This window comes from Canis lupus, chromosome 32 (assembly GCF_048164855.1).
Source record: "Canis lupus baileyi chromosome 32, mCanLup2.hap1, whole genome shotgun sequence".
Classification (NCBI taxonomy): domain Eukaryota; kingdom Metazoa; phylum Chordata; class Mammalia; order Carnivora; family Canidae; genus Canis; species Canis lupus.
The window spans coordinates 30,685,074-30,697,639 of record NC_132869.1 but is presented as its reverse complement, the minus strand read 5'-3'; the positions used below and the strand labels follow the sequence as shown (position 1 = coordinate 30,697,639).

Below are 12,566 nucleotides of genomic sequence, written 5' to 3'. Positions count from 1 at the left end.
TTATAAAGAGAGAGAAGAACATGTTAAGTGACACCATCAGGATACAATGGTAGGTCATTTCTATAAAAATAGCCCAAGTTCCTCACAAATAAATGGCTTGGTGTTAGATGTGAAAAAGAGGAAACAGTAACAGGTTAATCGAGTTTCAAAAAAACGTATTTACTACAAAACTACAGTAATAAAGACAGTGGAATACTGACATAAGAATAGACAGTTTAGTGGAATAGAATCAAGAGTCTAGAAATTAATCTTTAACTTAACAATGAGTTGATTTTCAATGGGAAAAGAATAGTCCTTTTAACAAATGATGCTGAGACAACTGGATATCCACGAGCAAAACAATGAAATTGGATCCTCTACTTCACACCAAACACAAAAATTAACTCAAAATGTATTAGAGACCTATATTTAAGCTAAAACTGTAAAACTCTTAGAATACAGGAGTAAATCTCTATGACCTGGAGTCAGGCCAACACTTTAGATATAATACCAAAGTACATGCAGCAAAAGAAAAAATAAGTAGGACTATATCAGAATGAAAAATTTGGAACTCCAAGTGATATCACCAAGAAAGTGAAGAAGCAGCTCAGAGAATGGGAGAAAATGTTGCAAATTAAGTATCTGATAAGGGACCTACGTTCTGAATATGTATGAACTTACAACTTAGCAATGAAAAGACAATACAATTTTAAAAGGGGGTTGGAGGATCGCTGGGTGGCGCAGCGGTTTAGCGCCTGCCTTTGGCCCAGGGCGCGATCCTGGAGACCCGGGATCGAATCCCACATCAGGCTCCCGGTGCATGGGAGCCTGCTTCTCCCTCTGCCTATGTCTCTGCCTCTCTCTCTCTCTCTCTCTCAATATGTGACTATCATAAATAAATAAAAATTAAAAAAAAAATAAAAGGGGGTTGAGGTTATCTATAGAAACCTTTTTCCAAAGAAATACAATTGGCCAAAAGCACATGAAAATATAACTTTAGTAATCAACAGAGCAATTCAAAGAAAAGTTACAGTATGATACCACACACCCACTAAGGTGGCTACAATACAAAAGATGCACAACAAGTGCTGGTGAGGATATGGAGGAATTGGAATTGTCATACATTGCTGGTGGGAATGGAAAATGGTGCAGCTGCCGTGGAAAACAACCTGGTAGTTCCTCAAAATACTAAACAGCAATTCTACTCCTGGGCTCATATCCAGGAAAAACGAAAACATGTCCAAACATTTGTACATGAGTGTTTATAATAGTATTCCTAATAGCCAAAAGATAGACAGCGCAAATGTCCAGTCAACTGATGAATGGGTATATAAAATGTAGTTGATCCATACAATAGAGCATTACTCAGCAATAAAAAGGAATGAAGTATGATATAAACTCCAACATGGAAACACTGCTAAGTGAAAGAAACTCATCAAAAGAGACCATAAATTGTGTGACTCCACTTATACGAAAAGTACAAAATAAGCAAATCTATAGAGATAGCTAGGATCAGTGCTTGCACAGGCTGGGGATGGGCGTGGGGTTACTGAGGAGTGGCTGCTAACAGACACAAGGCTTATATCAGGAGGGAAAAAAGTACTCTAAAATTAGATTGTAATAAATAAATAAATAAATAAATAAATAAATAAATAAATAAATAAATAGTGAAATTAGATTGTGTGATGGCTGCTCAATCTTGTGAATACACTAAAAAAAGGAATCATAACATCATAAATGGGTAAATTATAAGGTATGTGCACTGCATCTCAATAAAACTTTTCTTTAAAAAAAAAAAAAGTGTCAACCAAAAAAAAATTTGTAGGCCTTGCTTAAATCCTGATATTAAGTAAAACTGGTATTTTTGAGAGACCAGTGGGGGTGGGGGATGAATTTAACAGACTGGATATTAGGTGGTATTACAGATTTACTGTTAATTTTGTTAGGTGTTAGGACAGATTTGTGGTTGCATAGGTTAGAAATTAAAAAAAATTTTTTTTTATTTGTCAGGAAAACATACTGAAGTATCTATAGATGAAATAATACACTGCCTGGAATTTGTTTTCAAATAACCCCAGCAAAAAAGTAGAGGGGAGGTAGGGTAAGGCCAGATTCTGACTACATTAACACTTGAAAAATGGAGTCTGGTCAACTTGCAAACTATTTCTATTAACAAAAGTTGTAAGTACATTTTCTGGAATTTCAGGGGTCTAGTGGCAGAACAATCTGGATTTCTCAAGAGGCAGGAGAGGTAGGGTCTAAGAAATATCTAAGCAGCAGCACAGTGGATTTCTATGATTAAGTGACTCCATGGACAAAAATGGAATTGGTCACTGGAAGGCACCAATGCCACAACAAACAAACAAACAGAGTCACAGAGAAATAAGTAACGTAGCTGAGGTCATGGGACTTGTTAGTACCTGGAGCCTCTGACCTCCCAGAACAAGAGCAGACCCACCTGACAGCCCAGATGTTTCAGAAGTTTTCCCCCAAAGCACACTGAAAATGATAGTGAAAAAGCATCACAAGTGGGCCACTGGACAGTATGTGCTAGGCTACCAACCAAGGGGGACCTTGCCAGATGACAGGGTCTAGGGACCAGGCAGGGTTAGAATATGTTGGGCATTAATGGCAAGAAAGTTCTGTGTGGCAACAAGCTGCCTTCTATCCCAACTCTGCAAATTAACCCTCCCATTTTTCAGCAGGTACAAAAAACAACTTCCAAAAGCTTGCACTAGAGGTGTTACTCTTGATGTCACAGGAGTTGATTTGGGCGTTTATCGTACAGTATTTTAAAATATGAAGTGTATGTGTGCCCATGTGTGGCATGTATTTTTCCCCAATAAATCAGCAAAGTGCACAGTGTCAGCTTGAAGCTGGAAGGAGCATGCAGCCTGTCATCACTGCCTGCCAGCCAGCAATGCAGCAGTTCCAGCTCACTTGTTGTTTTGATTACCAACCCCAAGCCTGGAAAGCTCTTAAGCATCTGGGACAGGCATACAAGTGAAATCTGTCAGCCTTCTTTGAGAAAATGGGTCAGAATGTCAAACCTGATTGGAAATTTCTCTCTTAATTAAGCAAGCTCTGGCCAAGCAAAGTCCCTCCCATTGCCTCCTTCAGTATTCCCACTTTAAAAGGGAAGGAGTCTCCTCCACCAAAGGCTACCACCAGCCTTTTAATAGCACCTTTTCTGAGCAGTGTTAAGAACAGATCTTCCTCTTCACTAAAAGGGCAGGCGAGTCCAAGCTCTTCTTATACCCGAAGATCCTTGGGAATTTGAAAATTTACAGCCAGTAAATTCTTCTCTCACGAGCCCCACTTCTGTTCTCGCCAAGTCAGCTGTATTTGTTCTCCACTTTTGCTGTTGGCCATGCATCACATAATAATGTAATAAACCAACAGAGCCCATAAACCGCTAACAGAGTACAAAAAGAAAGCTACTGAATGCTTAAGATAAATATTTCCAAAAGTTATTAGATGTGAGACAACTATAAAATACTAAAAAGAAAAAAAATCATGAAAATCTAAAAATAGCTCACCCTCAGATTGCTCCAGGATGGTCTTTAAATTCTCTCCTAGATAATGTGGTTCATACAAGGAAAAGAATACAGAACCCCAACCAGGGGATCTACACCAAGAAAAATCTTCGGTGTTTCATCAAAAGATGAGTAAGTAAATGTTAGGTTGAAAGTTTAATTATAGTGTTTCACAGAGATTAAAAAAAAATACAGAATCCATGATGTCTAAGAATTGAAAGTGAGTGAGTGTGTGCAAGCAGAGGGAGGGTCAAAGGGAGGAAGAGAGAATCCTGAAGCAGACTCTCTGCTGAGCATGGAGCCCAACACAGGGCTTTATCCCAGGACCCTAAAATGACCTGAGCCACTCATCTGACTGAGCCACCCAGGTGCCCCATGGATTCTGTACTTTAAATGTCTTTTTGGATTATCGACAGTCGAAACCATGTTGATAGAGACTTTCTGCTATCAACAGCTGTTTACTGAAAGTCAAACACTCTTTCGGGTGCTTTACATGTATAAGTCAATTAAATTCTGGCAAAAGCCCATGCAAGAAAATATCCCATTTTGTACAAAGAACATGAGGTTCAGTGACACTATATTGCCCACAATCACAACCATCAACTTAAGCCTCATCTATGGTCTCCAGAGACCATGCTCCTACCTATTCAACACTCTGGTCCCTCCGAACTACCCTTTAGTCAAAAGACATAATATGTGATCAGTATTTCAGAACCTTGGAACAAAGATTAGGACAAGAGAAATATCCAATCAGATAATGGTAAAAATTAAAGAGTGTCAATTTTTAAAAAAATACCCAGAAGCCATTAAATGAGAGAAGGAGAACTTAACACGTTTGGGGGTTCAGGGTTTTGATTCAAATCTAGATGTTCACGAAACCTCATTTTCTTTTATAAAATTAAACCTGTTTGCTCAAGTAATTCCAAAAGAAGGGTCCTATAGGGCAGCCCGGGTGGCTGAGCAGTTTAGCGCCACCTTCGGCCCAGGGCATGATCCTGGAGTCCTGGGATCGAGTCCCACATCGGGCTTCTTGCATGGAGCCTGCTTCTCCCTCTGCCTGTGTCTCTGCCTCTCTCTCTCTCTGTGTCTCTCATGAATAAATAAATAAAATATTTTTTAAAGGGTCCTATAAATGTTCTATACTCTAGCAAGAAGTATACAACTACATGAGAGTCAGCTGTGATTTGGGGGAAATGTGAACTACTTCTCATCCATCCCAGAATTGCCACAAGTACATGTCCACAGGCAAGTCACCACTTCTCTGAGCTGGTGTGAGAGTCTAAAAAGAACATAGGGGGCAGCCTGTGTGGCTCGGGGGTTTAGCGCCGCCTTCAGCCCAGGGTGTGATCCTGGAGACCTGGGATCGAGTCCCACGTCAGGCTCCCTGCATGGAGCCTGCTTCTCCCTCTGCCTGTGTCTCTCATGAATAAATAAATCTTTAAAAAAAAAAAAAGCTAAAAAGAAAAAAAAAGAACATAGGCCTCCTTCCTAGGAGTGTTATTGCTCATAAATGGAGCAACAAAGGAATCAGGTGTTTATCCAGCAAGGGTGGAAGCTTAGAAGGGAGGTAGGTAGTGAGGTACAGCAGGGACATTATCAGCCACAGGACACCGGAACACCCAGATTTCCTTAGTCCAGCCTTCATGGACAGTCACCAAATGACCAACAATAACATCTCAAATTTTGTATCACGTAAGGTTCTTAAAATGTGGCTCCGAGGCCCAGCAGCATTAGTACCACCTGGGAATGTGTCAGAAGTGCCAAGCTTTAGCCTTTGTCCTAGACCAGCTGAATGAGAGGCTCTGGAGATGAGGCACTGCAGTATTATCAAGCTCTCTGGATGACTCTGATGTATGCTGATGTTGGAGAACCACTAGCAACACTGAGCTGAAAGCTCAAATGATGGATTAGACACACTTGAATTAGAAGCCAGATGCAAAGATGAACATACCTGCATGACTGAGGGTACTGGTTAAGACCTGGCTAACTGCGGTGAAGAAGTGGGAGAAAGGAAACATCTGTTGAGCTGGAAAGCACTTAGTGGGGGGAAGAGGTGGAAAGTAAAGACAACAGCATGGGAGAAGCTCAGGAAATGGTTTGAGGACCTAACCTCACCCACACAGCAGTTCTGTGCTCCAGAACCAATCCCAGTGCCCTTTTATCTAAAGACAGGAACCCATCGAAGGGCTTAAGAGGCACATGGAATGAGATCAGTTCAGTGGTACCTGGTTTGAAAGTTCTGGAGTCTGAAAATAACTAGGGAGGTAGGCACCAACATAAGGAGGCTGCTGCTAGCAGGTAAAGTGAAGGTACCACTGGATGGCCATGACCTCCTCAAACTGATGGGAGCCCCACGGGGTGGGGGTGGTGGAGGTGGTGGTAGGGGTGAGGAACAGGAGGTTAAGGCAGAGCTGATGAAACACACAAGCTGAAATGCCTCCTTCACCATTAGTTTGAAAACACGATCTATAGCCAAATTATTCTGAAGACTAACTCCAAAGGAGGAATAGGAGTTTGAATAAATGCCAAGAGAAAAACTGATTCGAGGCCCCCTACTACTGCGTCAAAAGCTTTGTTGACTTAATTGTGTTAAGTTTGTGGTGAAAAACTTCCAAGTACACTCTGAATTCTTCAACAGAGGTTCATAGATTGGGTTGCTTTGTTCTTTCAGTAGGTACATCCCAGGCACATGTCGAAAGGACTAGGGGCTATGGTCATCAAGGCTGAGAGAGGTCCTAGCCCGCTCCCCACCTGCCTGCATCCAACCACTGGGTCACCTCCCCTGCAGCAGAGCCATGAACTCTTGCTGTCTGAACCTCAAGGCCTGGTAATTTTGCTTTGCCAGATGTCAGAGATCCAGATTCAGTGAATACAAACAAGCTTTCTCACCTCACATGTACTCTTTGTGACGGTTTCTAAAAAATTGTTAATTGTAGAAAACCTTGGAAATACATATTGTCATATTTGCTTTATGATTGCTATTTATTTTTAAAGAAATAGATTAGAGATTTAGCTGAAATCACATACCATCCTTCTTTCTCTCCTTAACTGCACTTTCTTATAGTTTCCATGCATGTTTGATTATGGTCCTACTTCTCCTTGTACCTATAAATCTATTATTTCTTTGTATTTTTAAATTTACCGAATTCATTCTCTGAAATGTCTTGTTTCCTCTGTAAAGTACTTTGATGTTTTCATATATTTAAATTTGTGCCCATCTAATAGACATGAAATGCTACATTCTTATTGATTTTGCATTTGGTTTACTTATGAGGCTGAATATTTTTCCATATCTTCATAAGCCAGTTGAATTTCCTCGTAAGTACCTGTTGCTATCCTGGGTGGTCATTTTCTTAGTTTTGTTTTTCTGAGAGCGTGTGCAACCTGCACACGTGCACAGGGGCAGGCGGTAGGGAGTGCCAGAGGGAGAATCTTTTATTTTTATTTTTTTCCAGAGGGAGAGTCTTAAGGAGGCTCCATGCCTGGTGCAGAATTTGATGATGATACTAAGATGACAACCTGAGCCAAAAACAAGAGTCAGCCACTTAACCGACTGAGGTACCCAGGCCCTTCCCCTTTTTTTTCTTTTTAATTATTTCTGAATAGTAGTTCTTCATAGTATATATTGCAAACATGCAAATTTCTTCTTCCCACACTCTGGAGCTTCACTCAATTTGGTAATATATTTTTCCTATTATTTTAATTTTAATAAAGATGTTTATCAACCTTTAGAACTCTTATCACCCAGTATCAGTAATAGAGTATTTTAATTACTATAGCTTTGTAAGAAATGGGGTATTTGGGTGAGTCCTTCAATTAACCTTGGTCATTCTTGAGTCCTAATGCATATTAATTTTTTAGCAGTTTTATTGAAATATACATAAGTTTTTACTTACTGAAGTATAACATACAATGTCCTATTAGTTTCAGATATACATCATAGTGATTTGATATTTTTATACATTACAAAATGACCCCTGCAATAAGATAATCTGTCACCAAAGTTATTACAATATCATTGACTATATTTCCCTATGCTATACATTTTATTCCCATGACCTATTTACTTTGTAACAAAGTTTGTGTACCTTTAATCCCCTTCACCTATTCCAATTCAACAATCCCACTTCTAGGTATTTAATGGAACAAAAATATCAATTTAAATTAATGTAACAAACCACTTCATTTATTCTCTTCAATGAATTTTATCATTTCATTGGTTAGATCCTAGAGTTTTTTTTAGATACCTCTATTCATAGATAAATCATACTTTTGGTTACAAAAGGTCTACCTTTTTAAACTTAAAATATAATACATGATTTTATATATAACTTTAAAATAGTATATGTACATGTAATTTTGTTCTACAGTCCTGTAGGTGAGTACGAATACTATTGTTTGGAACTAGGTAATGATAAGCAGTTATATATTTACCTTTTTTCCAGGGACTTTACTCTTATTAGCTCTAAGAACTTTCTCTGTAGATTGAGTGGATTACATATGCAGATAATCCTATCATCTTTAAATAATGACAGTTCCATTTTTCTAATTCTGAAATTATTCATCTTTTTCTTTATGTTTACTTATTATCTGCTCCTCTGTACTAGAATGTAGGTTTCACAAGGGCAGAAATAATTGTATTTTTACATTATTCCAACTCCAGTGCCTAGAAGGCATGCCATAAATTGTTCAATAAATGTTATATCCTTAGAAGATACTAGTTCTAACTTGCAGCTACATCTAAATACATGTCATGTTGGATTCTGTTAATGTTTTATTGATTTGGGGGAGGGCATCTCTATCCAGTTTAAAAGTTTTCCACATCTATATTCAATTTTGGTATTTGATTCTACTAGTTCCAAATTAAGTTGAGGAGGGGTTTTTAAAATTTTCTTTCTATTCTCTAAAATAACTTGGACCTAAGTTTTCATTTGTTGTTTTGTGCGGTTTATTTCAAACTGATAAGGCAATTTCTTTCAAGATTAGAGATCTACTCAGATTTTCTCATCACCCATTTTTAATTTTCAATTTTTTTGGCTTCAAGCTTTCATTTCATTCTCTTATGATTTTTAAAATCTCTTTATCTGAAGTTCTGCCCCATTTTCATTACCAATAATGCTTATTACTCTTTGCCTTTTTCTGCTTGTTTTTTTCTTGATCAAACTTACCAGAGATTTACAGATTTATTTTTCCAAACAGCAGCTTTGGGTTGTGTTAATTTTATGATTTCAATTTCATTACTTTCTTTTGACTAAAACAATTTCTTTCTTTGTTTTCATCTTGTTCTTCTCATCATTGAGGAAAATATGTTAAATTATTCCACTGAAATTTCATATCTGAAGTTCTCCTTATACTCTATCTTTCCTTTAAATATTCTTAAGTAATGTCAGGTGCACACAGGTTCACAATTTATCATCCCGGCAAATGAGTCTATCTTTGTAATGACCTTCTCTGTTTTTACTTAGGTTTTCTTCGTCTTACAGCCTACTTTGTGTGACATTAAATACAGCCTCTCCAGTTTTAACCAGTTTCCTGGGACATCATTTTCTATGTGTCTTTAAAGTTTCCTGTGTCCTTAAAATAAAAGTATGTCTTTTAGAAATACTATAGAGCTAGACAATACAAGAATCCTTATTAATAGTTAGATTTAAGGGTGCCTTTAAAGGGGGGCTCAGTTGGTTAAGCATTTGCCTTCAAAGGAGGTCATAATTTCAGGGTCCTGGGATGGAGCCCTGGCATCAGGCTCCTTTGCTCAGCAGGGACTCTGCTTCTCTCTCTCTCTGTCCCTCCTACTCCACCTCTCCATCTCCATACACATGAAGTCCTCACAGAGTTAAAGAACACCATGCAGCAGGCTTTCTGCAATCATTTTCTGAACTTAGAAGAGCAGGAAGTATATACATAATTACTGGATTGTGTTGTGCATATTTCATGCTCCGATGAAATATTCCTTTCTGAAACTCTTCGCAGAGGACTTGAAGGAAAGTGTCATGCAGATCGAGTACATCAGACTAGATTTGGGAGAACTGGCTGTTTTCTGGCTCCTAGCTCTTTCTTCTGGTTCTGTACCTTATTTCCATCTCTGTCTCTCTCACACCTATTTTCCCCATATAGAGTAGACAGGGAACAGTCAATAATCCTTAAATCTCTGAAAACTCTGAAAATCTTATATAGTCTTTGATTTTCATTGTTCTAAATAAATACTTTCACCTCGGTGGTACTGAGTCCAGAAACCATTAAAGGGTCTGTAGAAGGATGTGGAAGGCCTTATAGAAATGTCCACAATAGGCAGACTTGAGCAAAAGTGCTATACAAATTTTCAAACAAGTAAGACACGTACTCGCGAATGTACCTCATCCAGAAGCTATGCAAGTGATATTGTGGCCTGGCTGTATCTTCAACCTGGTTCTGTGACAAGTCTAACCTCTCTACTTTTTTTTTTTTCTCTTAAACTCTGAATTCATTCAAGTGGATAGCACATATGAAAGCTAGCTGGAGGAAAACAAGGGCTGGCAAACATGGCCCAGCCAGTCACCAGGGACGGCTCCGGCTTATTATCCCTGAACAGATTCTGAATTTCCAATATGTAGTCAGGGAAATGTGACCCCGTCGTTTTGTTTTAATTAAGAGGAGATGAATATCCTCAGGAAATTTTACCTGTACAATACATGCAATAATGTATACAATTAAACATCTACATAAAATGAAAATGCCTCGTTACCTAGACTAGATTTGGTCTAATTAAAAAGTAAATCATATTCATAAGGAAAAATAATTGCCACTAGGCATAAGCTTGTTTTAATTTGGAACCTGCATAAGGATACACATACCACTAGAGGCACGAGCTTCATATTATAATCTCAGAAAAAAAGGAAACTGACTGAATACGATTATGTAATCTTGCCTACCAGAGTTAAAACAAGGGGCATCTTTAGTGGAGTGTAGGTGTGCAGCATTCCATAGGCCCCAAACTGCAGAAGATACTGTAATAGTAATATCAATGCTATGATACCGTTTGTAATCCCCATACAAGTAAGTCATCTCGGGTATCACAGAAAAGAGAAAGGCCAACTTCCCATGGTTCCTGAAGGAAGGAAACCAGACTGATTGGGTAGAAATGGGTCCTGAGGAACATTTGGCCACATGATTTATTTGGAGGATATAAACAAAGTCAGTGACAGGACATGTGTAGAGTCATTCTCAGACACAAGGTCACTGCACAGTATACTCTAGACTAAAGCATCACTTTGGAAAGTCTCCTTGGGATTCATTAGCCACAGGGTAGAGAATTTTTGGTCACAACTCAGTTTAGAACCAACACCATGTTGGCCAAGCATCTCTACTACCAGGAAAGAAGTCAGATTTTCTTCTTACTCTAGGACATATGCTGGTCCCAATTACTTCCCACCAGAGTAAAAGTGGGGCCAAGGACCATAGAAGCACTTATGTGATCCTCTCCCCTCAATACACTTGGACGTAATGCAATGGATGCCCTACTCAACACATCCTATGTTGGCATATCCTATAGAAAAGTGATGTTGGCTCCTAACTGGCCTTCAGGTCAGGTCCCACATCAAAGCTTCTACAAGTTGTACTTTAAGTGATAGCAGGATACTGATCATGTCAAGACACTGAGTATTTGTGAGGAGTGGTGGAGGGGGCTTAGCCAAATGTTTCATCTGCTCTAAGAGGAAGCAGAAGAGAAAAAAGTGCCAGGGGTAGGGGGTTGGGGTGGGGAGCAGGTAAAGGAATGTTACCAGAGGAAGAAATACATCAAACTCTTGGAGAAGCTGAACAAAACAGAAGGCAAGAGGACTTTTAACAAAAGGAGTCTATGTGTGGTTTGGCCTGTCTGCTATGTATTTCTAGGAAATCCAGCCCTAAGGTCCATGTTCTGTGAGGCCATGATTTATCTGTAGGTTTGTTTTCTCTCAAATCTCCAAATATTGAGCTCTCTCCCAAAACACTCCATCATTTTATGCAAGAGAACCAAAGACCAGATGTATGCAAGAGAACCAAAGACCAGATGCACTTTCAGAGCAATGAAGAAGTCTTAAGATCGTAATAAAGAAGGTGAAGCTCTTTTATGCTCTGATGTTCTAATATAGGAGAATATTGAAAAGAAATTAAAGATGAGAAAATCTGGCCTCATATGAAGAAGGAATGTTCTAATGTGAAGAGATTTCACAAGACGGAGGTCCTGAGTTCCTCAACTCCAGAGATATCCCAGGACAGAGAGACAATGTCTTAGCAGGATGCTAAAGATTGTGGTCTCCATGGAATCACCTTCTGCCAGAACTTGGAGGAGTAATCATCACAGTCATTCCAGCATTGAATTTCCAGGCCTCTTTGCTATCTCCAACATCCACAGATGTGATCATCTACCCAACTGAGGCAAAATTAACAACCCTACAACTGACTGAAGCTAGGGTATGTATTTTATGTAGCTGGCTCAAAAATAAATAGTGAGGAGAAAAGAGGAAAAAAACCCCAAGAGGTTATTTACTCTAAGAATCCAGGTTTGTGTTTATGTTCCACGTGAGGTCCAAATTGTATCTGGGCTTGAAATCCTCCAAACTCACAAGCTTTCTCGAAGGAGACGGGGTGGGAGCCATTCAGGATGTCATCCCGAGCCTGAAAGACAAGAGGAAGCAAAAAGCATCAGGAGCTTGGGGGAGCCATGCATACTCTCCAGGGACACATTCCTGCATCTGAGTGCATCCCCTCTGTGTGGCAAGGGAGAGAGCCAGCCAAATAGGACACAGCCAGGACACTGCGGGTGATTGTGGCACAGGAGGAATGAGGCAAAGGGAAAACAAGTCCTTTCCTCAAACTGCCTATAGATAGAAAACATCAGCAGTATCCAGAGAAAACTAAAGCTTTAATATCATCAAGGAAGGTAGAAGTGATCATGAAAAATAAAGAGGCAAAGGGAAATCCTTGTGATTCACAATATACTTTTTATGGCCCTAAATCATTAAAGCTAACAGAAAAATTACCTAGAGGTAAAATCAATCCAATCCCCATCCCAAGATAAAGGCCAATGTAATG

At 39.2% G+C, this 12,566-nt stretch overlaps 1 protein-coding gene across 7 annotated transcripts in view; it reads right to left on the bottom strand.

Annotated features, from left to right (window-relative positions):
- TLN2 (talin 2) overlaps positions 1-12,566 on the bottom strand; it is a 426,489-nt gene that overhangs the window by 172,835 nt on the left and 241,088 nt on the right. For all 7 annotated transcript variants that reach the window (XM_072808970.1, XM_072808976.1, XM_072808972.1 and 4 more), the window contains one exon: positions 12,022-12,149. In XM_072808970.1, the coding sequence (XP_072665071.1) occupies positions 12,022-12,149 (128 nt within the window). The remainder of the gene's footprint in view (positions 1-12,021; positions 12,150-12,566) is intronic.